The 20,695-nt window shown below is 38.3% G+C and overlaps 1 protein-coding gene and 1 long non-coding RNA gene across 4 annotated transcripts in view; one reads left to right on the plus strand and one right to left on the minus strand.

Annotated features, from left to right (window-relative positions):
- The first annotated feature begins 5,641 nt into the window (after nt 1-5,641).
- Nucleotides 5,642-6,115, plus strand: LOC130087079 (uncharacterized). Its single transcript, XR_008807326.1, has 2 exons — nt 5,642-5,910; nt 5,958-6,115. It is a non-coding gene; the product is annotated as an uncharacterized LOC130087079 (long non-coding RNA).
- A 1,091-nt stretch (nt 6,116-7,206) lies between these two features.
- Nucleotides 7,207-20,695, minus strand: part of phf24 (PHD finger protein 24) — a 49,788-nt gene continuing 36,299 nt past the window's right edge. The window contains exons 4-10 of one of the 3 annotated variants that reach the window (XR_008807324.1): nt 18,753-18,831; nt 18,363-18,565; nt 17,656-17,822; nt 12,638-12,673; nt 11,652-11,741; nt 8,160-8,318; nt 7,207-7,647 (exon numbers count right to left, since the gene is read on the minus strand). Coding sequence is in view for 2 of the 3 variants with exons in the window: in XM_056253269.1 (XP_056109244.1) it covers nt 8,222-8,318; nt 11,652-11,741; nt 12,638-12,673; nt 17,656-17,822; nt 18,363-18,565; nt 18,753-18,831 (672 nt within the window). In the remaining variant the exon portion in view is untranslated. Of the gene's footprint in view, nt 7,648-7,741; nt 8,319-11,651; nt 11,742-12,637; nt 12,674-17,655; nt 17,823-18,362; nt 18,566-18,752; nt 18,832-20,695 lie in introns of those variants that run through there. The other 2 variants (XM_056253269.1, XM_056253270.1) reach the window with 2 other exon arrangements.

Here is a 20,695-nt window from a genome sequence, read left to right on the forward strand (position 1 = left end):
CATTAACTTTAAAAAAAATAACATTTTGATTTCATTTTTGATTGGGTCTTTTATGTGTGGTTAGGGTTTTTGGATTTCAATAACTTAAGAATTTAAAGTCTAGTTTTAAAATCTTCATAGAATTAAACTGATAATTTGATTTAAAAAAATCGATGGCTGTCAGGTTATTGTAATTTTAGCATACTAAAGAGTGATTGGTCTTAATCAAACATCTGAGTTCGTAGTCCATCTTGGTATGAATGTGTTTTAGGTTATTCATCTTGCAAGCACTGGTATTTCTGAATCTTATTGCTTACTCAACAAAACAACATTTTGACAACGCTGACAGTCCCATTAATTTAACTGCGTACTTCATTGCTGAAGCAACCTCGAGGCACATTTTTTTTTTCATATGTTTTTTTAGAAAACCTTACTCTACTGCAGGGCCTCAAGCTCCCAAAGGAAGTCTGGCACAAAAAAAAAAAAAGATAAAGAAGAGCCAGTAACTTCAGCTTCAGGTTCAAACGTATGAAAGAAGATCCTGATATTAACGTTAAATGCATTATCCAGTCGATTTGCCTTTAGTGGCAGCCTTCATCTAAATTTCAATATCAATCTTCACTATGACGGGAAAATAATGCAAACGTTTTTGACTATGAAACTATGCAAATACCGTTATATTGAAATTATAAACAACACGCTGTCGCGCGCCACTGCAACAACACTGTAGTAGTGCTAGTTAGCCGCATCGAGCATTCTTATCGACTGCAAGATTGACACACATTTTTCATTTTTTTAAATAATTTAATTACGGTTGCACATTTTTAATGTGACAGGACTTACATTCTCTTTTGCGCAGTACTGTATGGATTGGATTCGCGACCGCTACTTGCCCTCGATCACAATTATTTCGTCATTTTTTCATTCACGTTGCTTATCGTCACAAACTGTACATCCTCGCAACCACTCCGCCCACCGCGGACTATAACTTCACTACGCATGCGCGACTTCAACTACGCCCGCTAGGGGGAGAGAAGCAGCTGTTTCTCTGCGCATGCGCGTTTGCACAAACTAGGGGGACTTGGAACAGCACAGCAGTATGAAACCATAGTATGAAAACGAGACTGTGAGAGATAGATCTACCGTGTTTTCAATCGCGTCCGCTGTAAAAAGCTGTAGAAAGCTCCTAGATCAATTATAGTTTTCCACAGCTCATGTTTACCGTTTTTTGTCTCTTGAATAAATAACCCACTGAAGAGATGGCTATCCCTCACAGCCTTGCTTTCATTCCCCTTAAAGCTATAGTTCACCCAAAAATGAAAATTCTGTCATACCAGAGAAAGTCTATGGTCATAGTCACCCTCGTGTTGTTCCAAACCTGTATAAGTTTCTTTCTTCTGCTGAACACAAAAGACGATATTTTGAAGAATGTTGGTAACCAGACAGTTGACAGTAGCCTATTAATAGAGTGGTGCAGATATGAGTTGAACTAGCATCACACTGGTTCCCTCAACAAAAAAAAACAATAGGAATTTCCCATAGGGTTTTGGAGTAGGCCTATCGCTAAAAACAAGCTATGTGGCCAACAAAAGTTTAAGATACTTGAACGTTTTGTCCATCACGATAATTATCACAGATAGACACAAATTTGATGAATTTTGAAGCCTAAATGCAGTCACCAGAAGTAAAAAGCTAAAGGTAGGCTATCAACGAACTACACCAGGGTCCCACGAATTCAACATCACCATCACTAAGCTTCCGACAATTATTTTTCTTATAGGCCTATCTTATCTCATATCGACAATTCTTTATCTTATACATTTTCACCAAACGTTTGAGTTAGAATTCTGACAAACGTAATTGCACAATTATAAGCATAACAAGGCTGTAAAAGTGGACTGAGTTTACCTGTTCATCGTGATTATGTTTAATCTCCTCGACAGCCTGTAGTCCCATTTAGCCACTTGTTAGACCGCCTTTTTCAAGACACATAATTAACAGCTTTAAAAAAATCACGAGTGGGGTAATACTGATGCTATAATAAAATGTGAAAGTGTCTTGAGCTTGTGTTCACCACAGACCTTATTCCAGCCATTTAACCAAAACCCTATTCAAAAAACCCACTGACGATGGAACCAGAAGTGCTAAAATGCTAACTCGCTTGCGCGTTTTGGCCTACAAATTGATGTCATACCTGCACTACTCTATTGTATTTTTCTTTTCCGTCAACTCTCTCGTTATAAATGTCTTTTTTTGTGTGTTCAAAAGAAGAAAAAAAGAAACTCATACAGATTTGGGACAAATTGAGGGTGAGCAAATGATGACAAAATTTTCATTTTTTGGGTGAACTATCCCTTTAAAAGATGGCGCTCTGTGAATAAGGTCTCCTTGGAAGCTAAATCTTTATTAAACCATGTAACGTAGAAATAGAACACATCCATGAAATGGTGCAGACACAAGTGTGCAGCAGTTTTCACGTGAAAGGTATTTTTATTTGTTTTCATGGCATTTGGAACGAAAAGTGCCAAAGTCCATTATGGGAATATGTGCAATGTCCATTAACCGCCACTGGATGGAGACATTTAACCACAAGATAGAGAAGAGACCAGAAGAGATGATGGTCTCGGGAAATAAATTAAATTGATTTTGCTGTCATTTTAAGATCCCAAAGATATCTATAGTACATTTGATAACAATCATCTTGTGTGCATGGCATGTACATGTATCTGAGTTATCCGCTTTTAATGCTTTTCCTCAGTCTCAGTGTGTCATCAGATTCACTGTGTGTCATGCAAAGTGCAATTACTCCCCCACTGGCTTTCCCTCTGTCATAACCAGTGTTACAGACCAACCACTACACACACACACACACACACACACACACATGCTTTCTCCTCTTTCTCACCCTCCCACTTAAACATGCAGTGAAAAAAATGCTGTTTAATTATGCATTAAAAAGGAAGATTGCTGTGCAAAAAACAAGAATGTATAACATGTACTTTGCTATGCACAGTGCTTTTCTGAGTTGAGCGGTTGCCTTATCAGAGAAGGCAACATTTGAATACCAGAATTTGCATTTGTGATCCCCTTCAAGTTTATCCTATTAGACAGCACACCGTTTTGCTCACACACATAGACACACCAGAAAAGACTAGGGAAAAGAGTGCGAGGGATTGCAGTTCAACCTGAGTTTCATTTCATATTAATCTTCAACGCCTGACAATTCGTAGTATAAGCAAAAGCAGACTGTTGCTTTTGAAATTACAGACTCTCTGTCTCACTTCCTTTTAGACGTGCACTACTGGAGCTTCAGTGCTATTTACATTATTTATGATGATAACCTTTATTTGCATACACACATTACAAACCATACAATACCAAATGTAATGAACTTGACTGACTAGATAGTTTACTTTCGGTCTGGTTAATTGTCTAATGCAGCTCTTGAAGTAAAAACCCATATGAAATAGACGTCAAATGATTCTGTGTAAAGAATAAAATTATAGATAGAAATCTGTGCCACTGAATTTATGATCAGCCAGTGAAGGTGAGAAGTATTTTTAAGGTTACTGCGTCATATTGACAAAAATAGGTCAGGGGAGTGCATTATAGCTGAAAACGCTGAAAGAATTGGTTGAATATTTCATGAAATGTGCTTTTAAAAATAGAGACAACGATGTAAGGCTAGACAGCTAAGACTCCATCTGCATTTCCTGCTCTGTCTGATTATAGTGTGTGAAACTAAATGTAGGATTAAAAAGGAAACTGGGTTTTAATTATGCATTTTTGTTTTCATATTTCACCCCAAAATTTCACCCCAAATTTTTTTCGCAAAAACAAAATGAAGAGTATTCCATTACAATACTTATGCAACACCAAACATAGATTAAAGGCAGTGTGCAACATACTGTATACTGTAACATACATTCCGGTAATATTATATTAATAATATTATTAGTTTTTCTTCTTTACATTCAGGCTAACAACAAATTGACTTCTGGCTCTTAAATCGAATTCACCTGACATTCCAAGCTGGTCTAGAGCATGAATGAGTGCTGAGGAGACACTGGTGTCCAAGCTTACAGTGATGAGACTCAGCTTTCAGCCAGACTGTCCCTCCAGCTGATGAGTGATGCTATCCACTGCTCTGTGAAACTCATGACACAACTTCCTTCAGAATCAAAGGAAGGTGCTGTCAGTAACACATCATCATGAGTACGAGTTTACAACATTTCATGTGAAAATACTCCATATCCAGACTATAGACAAATGAGCATCGTAGCTCATTCAGGGTAATGCAAAAAGAAAAACGTTAAGCGCCGTAAGTTAAGCTAAGTGTTCACTTATGTTCACCGAATGGCAGTTCTGATATTGCCAAGAGAATGTGAGATGCAGGACAGGCCCCATGGGACAGCGCAGAAGCAGTGACGCTGTGCATTACCAGATGTGTAAAAAGCTCCCTGCCAGGGGCCATGTCTGTCACATCTGCTACAGCAACTTCCCTTAGTGCTCTCCTCTGAGCTCAACTTTATTAGGGCCATCGCCATTTCCAGCTGTTCCGTTCCGACAACACATCACAGTTTTTAATGGCATTTCACATGATCGAAATTGTGAATTTGTTTTGAATTCTCTGTAGTAAAGAGCATATAGATGGAAGTGAAATTTGTTGAGCAATTTATGCTGCTCGGCTGTTTAGGGTGCTATGAGTGTCACACACACAGAGAGAGAGAGAGAGAGGAGAGAGAGAGAGAGAGAGAGGAGAGAGAGAGAGAGAGAGAGAGAGAGAGAGAGAGAGAGAGAGAGAGAGAGAGAGAGAGAGAGAGAGAGAGAGAGAGAGAGAGAGAGAGAGAGAGAGATGAGAGAGAGAGAGAGAGAGAGAGAGAGAGAGAGAGAGAGAGAGAGAGAGACACGGACGGACGTCCGTCCTCTCTCTCTCTCTCTCTCTCTCTCTCTCTCTCGTCGGACGGACGACGGACGGACGGACGGAACGGACGGACAGATAGATAGATAGATAGATAGATAGATAGATAGATAGATAGATAGATAGATAGATAGATAGATAGATAGATAGATAGATAGATAGATAGATAGATAGATAGATAGATAGATAGATAGATAGATAGATAGATAGATAGATAGTAAAAAAGATTTTCATGATTTATCACAACATTTTGACTTCGATCATTTATGTGGTTCAGATAACTTAATATTTTGTGTTTCTGTTGACTTATATGTTTTAAGGCAACCAGGTTACTCACTTCTTTAAGTAAAACCAACAATAATGTTTTTTACAGTGTTTAAATGACTCAGACCCACACAGCTGAAGTGTAATTTTTGGAGTTAACGTCATGCATTTATTTCCAGCACTACCAGCAAAACTCAAGAGTATTGCACAGTCCCTTGAAATAACTGCCTGCCTAGCACAATCCAATACAAACTTTCTATAAGCAAATACAGTGGATATGACCATATAAACAAGAGCAGATATGTTTCATATATACCCCTCAAACAGTTTGATATAATGAGTGTTTTAACCCAGGAGCCATTTTACAGGAGTGTGCATGATTTACACCTATAATAAAAAAGGTTTTAGATATTAGAAAGTGTTTTCATCTGCAGCAGATCTAAGAACAACTTCAACAAGATCGTACTACAAGGAAGGAAGGAAGGAAGGAAGGAAGGAAGGAAGGAAGGAAGGAAGGAAGGAAGGAAGGAAGGAAGGAAGGAAGGAAGGAAGGAAGGAAGGAAGGAAGGAAGGAAGGAAGGAAGGAAGGAAGGAAGGAAGGAAGGAAGGAAGGAAGGAAGGAAGGAAGGAAGGAAGGATCTCTGAGTCGTTTTGTTTAGGCAGTAAGTTCTAATCCTTTCAGGGCTCTTTCCTTTAAATGAGCATTTTAATCTTTTGGAAGATTATATTTGCATCAGTTATTTTAGGTAAACACTGAGTAAAGTCACCTCAACAGGTGTTAAATTTTTTACAGACCCGATAAAATATAATAATTCTGAAACTAGTGAGTTAAAGAAACATCAGATGAAAAATAAAACAACAGAAGAATGCAAGGAAGGATTATGGTCAATACGAGGCCCCGTGTTATTGCTTTTTCCCCAGGGATGAAACAAATTATAAAATGAAATCTTATACTTTTTAATTGCGACTTTGCATTTCACAATTGCCATAAAAAAAAAAAAACTTTTTTTTTTTTTTTACTTTTTATCAACCTAGTGAGCTGCTTTGCTATAGGCCTATAGCTACATATAGGTAGGACAGAGTCCAGAAATGTGACCAATTTGAATTTGATTTTCAAAGCACCTATGATGATTGGATGAAACACACAGGATAGACTTGACTGACAACTGATTTCAACAGAGTCTGGCATTAGCATGTTGCTAAGCTAACCATACCTATATTGGGTAAAATAGTTGCTTTAAATTGGATCTTTAAATAGATTTCATAAGTATTTTATTATTGAAATAATCATACCTATTTTAATAAAATAAAAAAAGTAGGTTGGAACCTTAGAAAGAAGCACGCTAAGACTTGACTGATTCAAAGACTATAGAATTACACAAGATGTGTCACTCGTATTGTTTTGAACGGGGAAAAGTCTAACGCTCAATATGGTGGAATAAGTCCCGCCTTCTAAATAAGAGCCAATTGCTGATTGGTAAAGTCATCGCGTCACTGCAGCTGCCGTTAGAAGCTCCGGAGTCAGTCACTGCGCATTAGCTTGATCCAGCTTGAAAAATGACATTTTCTGCATGATTCGAGCATTTAGAAACAAAACGCATGAGACAGTTGTTGTCACATTTCATTGGTGATTTCAAATATTAAATTTAACCGAAAGCTTGGGGAACAGTTTTGAAAATGTTTATGTTTTCCCATTCAAAAAGATATGCACTTGCATGACCAAGAGGCATTTCAAGATGGCAGCCGAGTGAAATGACTTGTCTTAAAGGGACTTTGACTGATTTCAATGCAGTTTGAAATTAGCATGTTGCTAAGCTAAGGACATAGAACACACAGATATTGGGTAAAATAATTAGATCTTTAATTGGAACTTTTTAATTTGTGTTCTTCAATATTAAATTATATGATTTTTGTCAAAATTAGGTTTCTTAGAAAGCTTCATAATTAAGTTTTTGGTTGCTAAACTAAGAAATACTCTAATAACCATAAATATTCACAAACAAATACTGGGTAAAATAAGATTCAAATAGATTCAAAAATATTTCAATATTGATTTACTAATTTATGCTGCCTGTACATTTTGGAACACATTTTGCTTCAGGAACATGCCTATGGTGCCTTAAATACTGCTTAAGTTGGCAGCTCACTAAGTTTTAGAAACGAATCAAAAAGACCTTATTTCACAATCCAATCAATTCCCCATAGATAGAAATCAAGTTCTGCCCTACTTTTTCCACATTACATATCCTCTTTCACTCAGAAATACAATATGGAAGTAGAAAATTAAGAATCACAACTTCTCATAATGCGATTTGTCAAGTGACTGGAAACTCATACTGATGTCGATCTTCTTACTCTTGTATCTTAATTACAAGTAGCGTTTGTCTGTCAATAACAATTTTTATGTTTCCTTTGTTTTCACTTGACTCAGCTTAAGGCCCCTGGCAGTCTGGAAGCCCCTTGGCCTGGTCCATGATCCATCCCTGGATGTATGGGAATAAATACAAATACAATATTTCGTATAATATATGTATACTGCATATAGTATCAATAGCATCTCACTTTGATTCATGTGCCGACCATATTCTCTGTATATTCATATTTTATGGTGACTGAAATTAGATCAGCAATGATCCGACTACTGCTCACACATTGATCCCACAACTCATTCGGCTAGAGCCACAACTGGAAAATGGTACAACACGTCAACATCACAAACACTACGCAAACACTGTGGTGCTGTAATTTTGCAAACGGCGACAGGTTCTCTGATCGAAACAGTGACTTGGTCACAAAAATCAAAAATCAAACAAGCTCGTGAAAGCTCAATTCTGAAGTGCTGACAGATGTGCTATTGTTCAAGAGCTTTGAATTTGTCAGTGTGTCGCTAGATTGGGTTGTTAGAGGAAAAATCCATCGATGGCTTGTACAGTCTTTGAGTGTGGTGGCCCACTCATTTGCTTTGTCGTTTAACTCTCGCTTTAGTCCTCTGTACCTCTTGCTCATAAATCTGGACCCGGGAAGCCCCTCTGGAAGTCTCAGGCTACGTGGCCGCGGTTAGAGTGGCAAACGGATGTGCATGGCTGAGCTGTTGGGCCTGGCGGCCAGGATGTAGATGGCGCTCTCCCTCAGGAAGTTATCCCAGGTAAACGGTCTGGAAAACATGATGGTACAATTACTGAGAGAGCTATTAAACCACTTATAAAAGCCGAATCTTACACCTGTGATAATTATAGACCTATTTCAAACCTTCCTTTTCTGTAAAAAAATTTCGGGAAACTATGTGTCCGCCCAATTCTCCTTCTGACAGAGACATGACGATCCTTTGTTAAAGTGTTACAAGCCATGAAACAAGCTAATCAGCCACGAGGTGAATCACAACACTACAAACAGTGATTTAAAGCAGAAAAGCTTTTGAAAATCGGACAAAAGGATAAAAGTACAGTTTTGGTGAGGGAAAGAACTACAATCCCATGAAGCATTGTGTACAGCATAATCAAATTAAAAACGATGGAGAAATATAAAACTGCTCATTTACAAATGTTGATAAATATATTTTAAGTTTATTGCAAAATATGCATATATATTCAAACCTTTCACTATTTTGAGAGTGTAGGGAGATCGACTTGATTACGTCATTCGCATTGCTTCGTGGGAGTGGGCAGAGCTAAAGAGCTTTTTTTGGAGCGTGTTGCTTTTTCGACTATAATTGGTGCACGGTATCTGCACAGCATCATGGGTAATGTAGTTTCTCACCAGAAATTCTGCTGTTAAACAATTATTTTAATATAATGTGGGCTGACGGCTTCAGTGGAAGCAAATACCATGAATTTACAAACTCTTAGTTCACAGTAGGTCTAGGTCTGTTCTAGGTGCTAACTAGAGAGTTCTGGTTGATTGAGAGCATTGTTAAGTGGTTGCTAGGGTGTTCTGGGTGGTTTCTATGTTGTTTCTAGACGGCTGGTAGGCAGTTGATGGGTGTTCTGTATGGTTGCAAGAACACTTCTATGTGGTGCTTAGGATGTTCTAGGTGGTTACTAGGGTGTTCTGAATGGTTCTCTAGGACATTGCTAGGTAGTTACTAGATGGTTGGTTGATTGAAAGCATTGTTAAGTGTTTGCCAGGGTGTTCTGGGTGGTTTCTATGTTGTTTCTAGATGGCTGGTAGGCAGTTGATGGGTGTTCTGTATGGTTGCACCTATGTGGTGCTTAGGATGTTCTAGGTGGTTACTAGGGTGTTCTGAATGGTTCTCTAAGACATGTCTAGGTAGTTACTAGATAGTTGATCGACAGGGCATTGCTAAGCAGTTGCTGGGGTGTTCTAGATGGTTGCTAGGGCATTTCTACACAGTGCTTTGGGTGTTCTGAATGGTTGCTAGAGCATTGATAGGGGTTACTAACGAATTCCGGTTGATTGAGGTGGTTGCTAGGGTGTTCTGGTCGGTTTCTTTGCTGTTGCTAGGTTGTTGCTAGGCAGTTTATATGGTGTTCTGGATGGTTGGTAGGGAGTTTTCATGTGGTTGCTAGAGCATTCACTCTAAAAAATGCTGGGTTGTTTCAACCCAATTTTGGGTCAAATATGGACAAACCCAAACGTTGGGTAAAAAAAAATGTATTTATAAATGTAACCCAACGGCTGGGTTTGTCCATATTTGACCCAAAGTTGGGTTGAAACAACCCAGCATTTTTTAGCATTTTCTGGTTGATTGACTTGGCATTTCCAGGTGATTTCTATGGTATTCTGGCCGGCTTCTATACTGTTGCTAGGTGGTTGCTAAGCAGTTGCTAGGATGTTCTGGATGGTTGGTAGGGCGTTTCCAGGTGGTTGCTAGAGCATTTATAGGGGGTTACTAACGAGTTCTGGTTGATTGACTATTATTTCCAGGTGGTTGCTAGGGTGTTCTGGTGGGTTTCTATGTTGTTGCTAGGTGGTTGCTTAGCTGTTGCTATGGTGATCTGGATGGTTGGTAGGGCATTTCCATGTGGTTGTTAGAGCATTGATAAGGGGTTACTAACGAGTTCTGGTTGATTGGCTTGACATTTCCAGGTGATTGCTAGGGTGAACTGGCTTGATGCTGTTTCTAGGTGGTTGCTTAGCAGTTGCTAGGGTGTTCTGGATGGTTGGTAGGGCTTTTCCAGGTGGTTCCATTGATAGGGAGTTACTAAAGAGTTCTGGTTGATTGACTTGGCATTTCTAGGTGGTTGCAGAGTGTTTTGGGTAGTTTCTATACTGTCGTTGCAGTGTTACTGGGCGGTGCTTAGGATGTTCTTACATGGTTCAGATTCCTCCTTTATTAGTCTATGACTTTTTTCAACAGATTTGAATTAGGGATGATCTGTAATTATTATTCGAAAAATAAAATACTATTCGAATTTTACTACGTTGCTTTGCTGGCCGTGAATCCATGATAAATCCCAAGCACTAACTCGCAATTATAATTAAATGCACTGGGTGGCGCTGTGGAGTGTGTTAACAAGTGTATTTGATTACATAATGTTGTCTGCCTCGCGAAGTTTGGAATTACTTGAAAATTATCTTACTAAATGGAATTACTTTTGATCAAATTAATTAATTAATCTGAGTTATAATATGATCACCACAATGAGAAATCACATGAAATCCAAACAGTCGAATGAGGAAAGGCAGCTGACCATCACTGCATTCACGACTGCAGGTAAGCGCAGCTGGACCCCGCGTGATCCGAGATGATAACTTATCTTATAGCAAAATGATTTTGAGACATATACTTCCTTTAAGTTTCGTTGAGGGAGACAGGAACGCAAAGTGCTGTTAGAAACTTAGAACACCGTTATCTTTGTGTCTCTGAAACGTCTGTCAGCAAAGCGCCTTTTCTCACTCGAGCATAAATTGCTGGCGGTGCCCCTGCATGTGGATATTGTTTTTCTCAATATAAAAGTGTAACAATATAAACACGAAAATCATATGCTGACTCGAGTGTGTGTACGTGCTGTAGGCTACGATATCTGGCGCAATCGCTTTATTAGGCGTTTTTTTCCCGTTCGCGCTGCTTGAGCATGCTTTTATTAATGCTTTTGTTTTTTATATTTTTTGTTTACACATAGGCGTACTGTTTAATGTTTTCAACTAAAAGAAAACTTTAACATATATTGTAAGCTTGTTGTGTATATTGCCTAATTGTAAGCTTGTTCAGAAATGGTGACAAAAACGTAAAAAATAAAAAAATAACGTCTTTTTCGTTAAACGTCATTAAATAAACAAATATTCGAATATTCGATTTTTATGAGCCCGAATATTCGAATGCAATATTTTTTAAAAATGCCTATCCCTAATTTGAATGGTAATCATGGAAAATGGGATTTGATTATTATGGGAGAGTAGTTTTGCAGTGCATCTTGGGTGATAGACCATCTGCATTGTAAGTGATCACACACACACACACACACACACACACACACACACACACACACACACACACACACACACACACACACACACACACACCAACCTGTTGTCATTCTCCATGGCTTTATCTCTGCTTCTCTCGCTGCTGGAACTGGCAGGACTGCTCTCAGATATTGGACCAACATGGCTGATACTGCAGATGAAGAAAGCAAGCTGAAACACACACTGTTTGATACAGACACACACACACACTACTGGACAGCTCACAGCAGGCAGCACTTCTACCAGCTCTGGGTTTTCACAGTCTTATCTGTTGTTCTCATGACACCTCAGAGCCCTGGGAGACGATACCCAACCACCGGCAAGACAAAACTAGTTCACTCATGCATTCAGGACTTGAATTGGAATTCAAAATGCATTCTCAATTCAATTCTGAATGGCCCACAATCCTTGTAGTCTCACAAACTGCAGACTTTGCATGCCGTTCAGTACACTGAAAGGATCTGACAAACTTCATTGAGTGAAATAAATTCATTTGAAACATGAACTTCTTGTAATTAAGTTCAATGACGTGTGAAGCAAAACAGAGTGCAACCATGACCAGAGCATTATACAGCGACCCAAACACCTCCTGCAGAACTGGGACCGCTCAGAGTCGAGACGGTCTGCTTTGATCTCAAGCCCTCAGTTGATTTTAATGAGCGTAAATTAGGATGCAAGCTTAGTCATGCCATGAACAAGCCAAACACCCACAACCCCATGCACCCGCACACTTAGGCGCTCATTTAACCTGCTGTTCCCCTTAAAACTGATGAAAAATATCCTTAAGGTTTTCTCTGAGGGGAACAAAAGCCCCTCTTTTGATCTTGATAATGGGAGGACAAGATCTCATCTAATACAGCCATAGTGAACAACCATTACAGTCAGTTTAGCTTTGATATTTTTAACCACTGATTCCTTGGCCTCCATCATGGAATATTCAGTAACTGAGGTGATAATGATTATAATGAGAATAATGATGGTGATGGCAGCTTTGGGTAAATTCTTAGTATGTTTCCAGGGGAGGCCCATGCAGATCGAGTGACTTACCCCATACTGAACAAAGGGGAACACAATCCAATGAGTCTGCAGGGCAAATGGACATTCAGCAGTGGTGAAAAGGTTGGGATGATAGGTGAAAAAATAAAATCAAGCATGGAAGATGATGTCAAAACAGACTCTCCAAATACTGAATTCACAGATATGTTGATAAGTTAATCAAATTCATGTTTAAAAAAGTCAATAAGTTGAGAAAGTGGCTGTAAAGATTTATACTGTTACAAAATATTTTTATTTAAAATAAATGCTGTTCTTTTGAACTTTCTATTAATCAAAGAATCCCGAATAAAATCGTATCAGTTTCCAACATATTAAGCATCACAACTTTTTTCAACATTGATAATAATAATAATATATATTTCTTCAGCAGCAAATCAGAATATTAGAATTATTTCTGGAGGATGATGTGACATCAATGATGCTGAAAATTAAGCTTTGATTACAGGAATAAATTACATTAAAATAGAAGTAATACATATATATATATACACACATACACACACACTGAACAAAATATTATAAATGCAACACTTTTGTTTTTGCCCCCATTTTTCATGAGCTGAACTCAAAGATCTAAGACTTTTTCTATGTACACAAAAGGCCTATTTCTCTCAAATATTGTTCACAAATCTGTCTAAATCTGTGTTAGTGAGCACTTCTCCTTTGCAGAGATAACCCATCCACCTCACAGGTGTGGCATATCAAGATGCTGCATAGACAGCATGATTATTGCACAGGTGTGCCTTAGGCTGGCCACAATAAAAGGCCACACCTGTGGGGGGGGGGGATTAGAGCCCGAAGCCATTTGTTTTGAGAATAATGGCTGGCTGATGAAGTTATTGGCTGGCTAGCCGGCTCAGTGAAAACCTAAATGGCTGCTGCAGCCGCCAAACTTTTCATAGCTGCAAATGGCTACCTGCTTCAGCCATTGGCAGAAATGCCATTCAGCCATTTCATTTTGAGAAAAAGGGCTTTAAAGATTTATCATCAGCCAATGAGATCGCGCATTCAGTCTTTTTACTTTCACGATTGGTTGCTGATAAAAAGGAAATGACCATATTTGGATCCAACAGGATTGTACAGAAGAGAGAGAGCTAACGGTGCATGTGATGAGAGGGTGACGGCAGAGATTGCGGAGAAGTATGTTGATTAAGAACGCAAACCTTTGTTGAATTTATGAGAAATCTACAGACGCAAACAGACGAAGTGTAGTAAAATAAAGACCGAAATGTGTATTTCGGACTTTTTTCACCACAAGTCGGAAAGAAGACATGTTATTGAAGACAAATATCCAAAAATCTCAAAATTGACCAGTAAAAAACCCCCGATGTTTTTGCCTGCCGTGTCTCGCCTTAATATAAACAGTACACACACTGTTATCAGTATTATTTTGGACAAAGTTTTGCACATTTCACTCATACCTGTCAAGTTTTGGATTTGAAAATAAGGGAAATTTTCCGGCACCCACCGCGTGCAGTCCCAACACCCCAACCAAGCTCCAGTATCCCTTACATTTTAAGACAGGTGTTATAGCCTAAATGAAAACACACACACACACACACACATATATATATATATATATATATATATATATATATATATATATATATATATATATATATATGTATGGTATGTATACTATAGGGTATATATTAAGAGCATTATTTAAAGGCTTATTTGCATTTTCTGTTCATTTAACATTGCTTGTCTTTACATTTACATTTTATTTTCATTCCACACATTATTTTCATTTCATATTGCTTTTCTTTTACAGTTTTTCTTTTCATTTGCAGTTTTTCTTTTCATTTCACATAACTTTTCTTTACTCTTTTAGTGAGTTATTGAACAAATTTGTTGCAGACTTTGTATTAACTGTTTTGGAAGGAGTGTATTTGTGGGCTGGGCCAGAGTGGTTAAGTTTACATGAGAGTAGAGCAAACGGTTCTGTTGTCTAACGTCATCCTATTCTCTGTAACAATCTTGCGTGTATGCTAAACACCCTTTCTCGTGCTGATCATTCCTTCCCCGTGTGAGATGCTAAAGTCGCAGTTACAAAACTTACAAAACGCGTGACTGTCCCCCACCCTGCTCCTCCTTCAGAAAAGTAAATTCGCTATCCCATTGATCGCGGTATTTGGTACATGAGGGTTTTGGTTTTTTGGCTGGAGTGCCTTGCTCTGTCTTAGTGTAGATCATCCGATTTGTTTGTTTTTTGTTTCCCCCGCGTTGTCACTCATCATCTGACCTCACACACTAACCTCGCGACAACTGCCACCGACAATACCTGTAGTTATCGCGAGGCTATAGTGACAGAGCTCAGATTGGGATTTTTTTTTTTTTTTTTTTTTTACTCCGCCAGGGGTATTATTATTATTCAATAACGCAGGTTAAAATACGGGAGATTTACGGGAAAATCCTAATACGGGAGGACGGCGGGAAAAAAGGGTAAAATACGGGACTTTCCCGGCCAAAACGGGATACTTGACAGGTATGATTTCACTTCAATACACTGAAGCATGCGTCGTGAATTAGCCATGTGGAAACGGTGGTTTGTTACTGCAGTAATATCACGTTCAGTGCTATATAAGTCTGTGTATCGTAGCAACGAGCACAAGACTGTGCTGTTGAATCCAGTGGGAAAATAGATCTTGTGTATTGTTTATATATTTCGTGTGTGTATGTCTCTATGTGATAGAATTATTATTTGATGCAAATAATTCTAGCCGGCTCAGCCAAACTTTATCAGATGGCGGCTCAATTTGGCTTATGAAATTATTGGCTGGCGGCGGCTGAAATTCTAAATGGCGCAAATGGTGTAAATGGCGGCGGCTTCGGGGTCTACTCTGGATCGGCGTATACGACAGCGTGTTCCAGGTCCTGCCAATATCAGGCAACTTTACACAGCCATTGAAGAGGAGTGGACCAACATTCCACAGGCCAAAATCAACAGCCTTTTTTTTGGGGGGGGGGGGGGGGGGGGGGGGACCCTGGACCCCGGACCCCGGACCCCCTCCCAATACAGTAAAACTGCACATTTTAGAGTGGCCTTTTATTGTGGCCAGCCTAAGGCACACCTGTGCACTAATCATGCTGTCTAATCAGCATCTTGATATGCCACACCTGTGAGGTGGGTGGATTATCTTGCAAAGGAGAAGTGCTCACTAACACAGATTTAGACAGATTTGTGAACAACATTTGAGAGAAATAGGCCTTCTGTGTACATAGAAAAAGTCTTAGATCTTTGAGTTCAGCTCATGAAAAATGGGGGCAAAAACAAAAGTGCTGTGTTTATAATTTTGTTCAGTGTATATATATATATATATATATATAAATTTTTTTTTTACAATATTATTGTTTTTCTGTATTTTTGATTAAATGCAGCCAGGTTACAACAAGCGACTTCTTTCAAAAACATATTAAGTATTAACCTTGTCTCAGATATTTCTCTTCAAATTCAAAATGAGAAAAAAATTGATACAAATGAGATTATTTTTATATACAGTATAGCACCACTAAAAATGTTATTATATTATTATATATATATTGAAATTACATATATAAAACCTAATTAAATTTTATAATTAATAATTATAAATAAATAGAAATGAAAGATTTCATTTAACCTCACTGCTGTCTAGGAGAAAGATTTACGACATTAAATACGTCTCATTTGTGATATTTCTTTCTGGATGATGGCGCTTGAGGAATGAAGGATTCAGGAGGAAAAATTCTATATTTGAGGTACCTGGCTCCATTTTCGCCCACAAATAGGGTGGCCAGATACGTCCGGATTTTAAGCCCCCTGTCCGGCGTCCGGCGCAGCCTCAAGCAGGACACTCATTTGTCCTCCTTTTTGGAGTTGCGCTGAATCGGCCTAAAAAAAACGCTCTAGAATCTTTATTGGGACGCAGCAGCATAGCATCTAATGCCGTAAGATCTCTGGTCAAACAAATGATTGTCTGAAAGCGGTGTCAAATAGATATCTGATATCTGACAAGTGCTGTTGTCGCCTGAGCTGCTGCAGAGGGTGAACTTCTTTGTTAAGAACTGAAATGTGTATTTATTTATTTTTCGCATTCATTATTTGTTTATGTATTTATTTTATTTCCAGAAGTCCAGACATGTTATGTTTTCTGGCACTGTGCACTTTGCAAGACAGGTTCATCTCAGTGGTCAGTTTTTGAAACAGACATCACAATGTCTTGAATAAATACAAATACTGTGAACAAACACTTTTTTGCCTCTTCTGTTACACATAAGTCTACATCAAGATATATCGTAGATCAAATTGTCTGGCAATGAATAGAGTAGGCTATTTCAGAATCACTGTATCATGATACCATCGATATGGACAAAATTGTATTGTAGTTGCGAGAACACCAGAGACCTATGCAATTATTCTTGCCTCACTAAATGCCGCAAGGAGGAAATGGCCACCCTACCCACAAATCTCTGCAAAAATGCAAATCATTCTGACTTTTGTGCTCTTCGAGCGAGGTTTGAGTTATGATATGACTCGCAAAGTGTGCTCTGTCAAAGTAAGTCCTTGTCCTTGGATTTAGCCTGTCATTGAGAATCTTTCTCCTTTCCACAGATGACTTATCCAACCGGTTATATCATCTAATTTACGTTATGCATTAATCCCAAAGTCAGAACTGTCAGCAAATGCGCTGCTTAAATGATTCATATTCCCTCGGTAGAGTTACTGAACTCAAAGTTAGCCCGTAATTCATGAGAAGAGATGGGGGATACATGCTAATAAAGTGAGAGCAGTTAGCATTGGCTAGCAGCTCGTGGAAGCATTGGCAGCTTGACATGGCTATAAAAACTGCCAAGCTTGATCCGATTTGTTGCTCCCAGAGGCCAGGCAAATTGGACGAGTACCTGAAATGATTTTGAAGTGTTTGTCTGAAGTTTATTGTTGATTATGTAGGAGGCTGTGATTGAGAACCATTCAGAAATGTCCCGCTAACTGTGATTAGCCTCACTGACTCATACAATTAGCTCACCTGACACTGCAGGACTGTGATTCTTTGTTAATCTTGTGGAACCAGGAGGTTTGGGCTCTTCTGGCTTCTCCGGCAGTAATGATCCCATCTTTGTCCTGGTCTAGACTCTGGAAAACGGCCCGTGCCCGATCCCTCTCCTTCGCTGTGAGGATTCTCACCAGCGAATTCTGGATTGAAAATAAAAAGAGAAAAAATTCCATAATGCTTTTGGTTGATTACTTGATTGTTTGTTATAATTTAGCATTTTGAAAGTATTGAACATTAAAAAATGCTTGTAAAACAGATAGTTAAGCTTGTAAACTGATTGGTTTAGCCACGTTTAAAGCTGTTTATTCATATAAACGCACACCTCACATGTTAAGTTGCTATGTTGTAATATGTAATGTCCAAACTGTAATAATATTTCACAATATTACTGTTTTTACTGCATTTATCATTAAATTATATTTGATTGATAAACATTAGTTTAAACGGTTTGCACTTTTTTTGTTTTTACAGACAGTCATATTTCATTGCTTTGAATAAACAATATAATGTGGTTCATTTATATTTTACTCATTGTGGCCTCTTTTGGCCTCAGGAGACAAGTCAAAAGCTTGTTTTCCCTAACTGAAATTATACCATTTAAATTCAAATATATTTCGAATATTAGTAAAAATCAAGTAAAAAGTTCTAATTTCGCTTTCCAGCCATTTTGAAAGCCCTACCTCAGTCCGGAATTTCTGCAGCACTGAGAGCGACTCGTGGTAGAGGAAGTCAGACCACTCAATCTGACCCTTCTTCTCTGGATCCAGTGCTGCAAACTGAGCCAGAACCTCCTCTTCCTCTTCATCGGTCAAGTCTCGTTCAAAGAGCTGCTTGGTAACAAAGTGCCTGTACTGAAGGAGTTCATCTGACACCAGGCACGACTCTGAGCAGAAAGTGGGCGAGAGGGAAGATACAGCATCACCAATCAATGGAAACAGTTCAGGGCTAATTACAGTACTGATGTGATAAATTAGTAAAACTTTAATTAGCTTCCTTAGTTTACTCCACAAAGTCACATATTTAAAGCATTACTCTAGGAGAGGCTGTTAAAATGGGACTGAGAGAAACACCTGGAATGATCTTGCACTGCTTGAAGGTCTCCATCAGACTGTACATCTCTTCTTCAGTAAGCAGCAGGTTCACATTATCCTGAGGGATGAAGAGGGAGAGCAGGTAGATCAGTTCACTTTAAAGAGAATATTACATTACACTGTTGTTTCAACAATTAGTCCACAAGCAAGGAAGCAGTTTCAACGAGATATATCCAGCTGCAGACCCGCAGCACCACCAGTTTCAGAACCCCAGTGCCAGAACCCCAGCGCCAGAACCGGAAGTGAGGGAGGGGCGGAATTATTTACAATGACACAAGCATGGTTATTTTCATAGACATATATGATATCTATGGTTATTTTTGCAAGTATTTAAAAATATTTAAAATTGTTGCACCTTTTAAATAATATTTAGGGTATATTTTTATTACACATTGAGTCACTGCTCATTGTATGAACTATAACTGGTATGTGACAAATAAAGAGCAAGACAGCGCTCGTGTTGTTTGAAGACGTGAGAGTGCGCGCGCGCGGCCAGGGCTCTCTCTCTCTGCTCGTTAAGCGCCCTGTCATGCGCAGCAGTCATTCTATTCTACATTACATCACTTTAAAACAATGCCGGATTTTCTCTCTCTTTTTAGATTGTTGACATTATTTTACATAAAGAAAAATGCATGCTGCACATGTTCTTGTGAAATAAAGTATATTTTATATAAAATGACTATAAGTTTCAAGCATTATTTTTCACCATCATGATCAGGAAGTAACTCTCATAATACAATGAAACGGATAACTATATAGAATTATATTACACAAAATCAATGTTTTAAAATGCTTATTGTACTATACCTTAATGTATCATTATAATACGTATAAAGTATGACGTTTCGTGTGTAATAATGCCGTTTCGTGTCTAAGCAAATTACGCTCCAAAACGTTAGGTGGCGTTACTCGGTTTAGAACGTAAGCTCCGCCCCTCACTTCCGGTCCTGGCGCTGGTGTTAGAACGTAAGCTCCGCCCCTTACTTCCGGTTCTGGCGCTGGGGTTCTGAAACTGATGGTGCTGCGGGTCTGCAGCTGGATACTATTGGTTTCAACAGGAAATCTATTTTTAATACTAGTAATAAAACAATAAGATGAGAACATTGTGCTTTCACTGCTAAATTTATTTAGAGATGATTTTAGCATGTACAGGATGATGATGCATAATCAAATAAATTTACAAAGTGGAATAAATGGAAACATTTGCTAATTTAGTGATAGCACAAAATTTTAAATAGTGAAAAGGTAAGATAAAAAAAAACTTTAAATAATTAACACAAAATAAAATCCGGATCAGTATTATTCAATGACAAAATTAAAACTGTTCAGATGGACATGTACTAAAATAACTCAAACTGAAATAAAAATTAATTTAAAAAAGACATTAAAAAATTAAATAATGACAAAAAATTACAACAAAATGAAATGAAAATGGAAAATATAAAAATAAAAAATAAAATTCAAAAGTATCTCAATTATACACTACACAATATTTACTGATTAATAATACCAATCACATACTGTACATCAATAGTTGCTGCAAAAAGCCTGTGATGTGGCAGATTAGTAAACCATGGAATGGATATTACAAAAAGTGGTTTATTTGTTGATAAGTATTCTAAATGAACACATAAAATTGACAACTCTTGTAAACAGAGTTTTTTTTAAACGACTTAATGAGGAAAAAAATCTTACATAAAGCCTCTGGGCCCTTCAGACTGAGCCTTGAAACACTGTTACATTAATTATCTTCAGCAGCAGGTGATTCAATCTTTCTCTCTCCCTTTATCCTTCTAAAAAGGCTAACAATCTCTGAACTAAGGGTAATGAATGGCCTGACTTACTCGGCTCTTAACCCCCTGGGGTCGGCTATCGCGCCGGCGCGATAGGCAGACTTTTTTTCTTATCAGTGCAAAAGAGAC

This window comes from Rhinichthys klamathensis, unplaced genomic scaffold, assembly GCF_029890125.1.
Source record: "Rhinichthys klamathensis goyatoka isolate OS25496 unplaced genomic scaffold, OSU_Roscu_1.1 h1tg000104l_1, whole genome shotgun sequence".
NCBI lineage: Eukaryota > Metazoa > Chordata > Actinopteri > Cypriniformes > Leuciscidae > Rhinichthys > Rhinichthys klamathensis.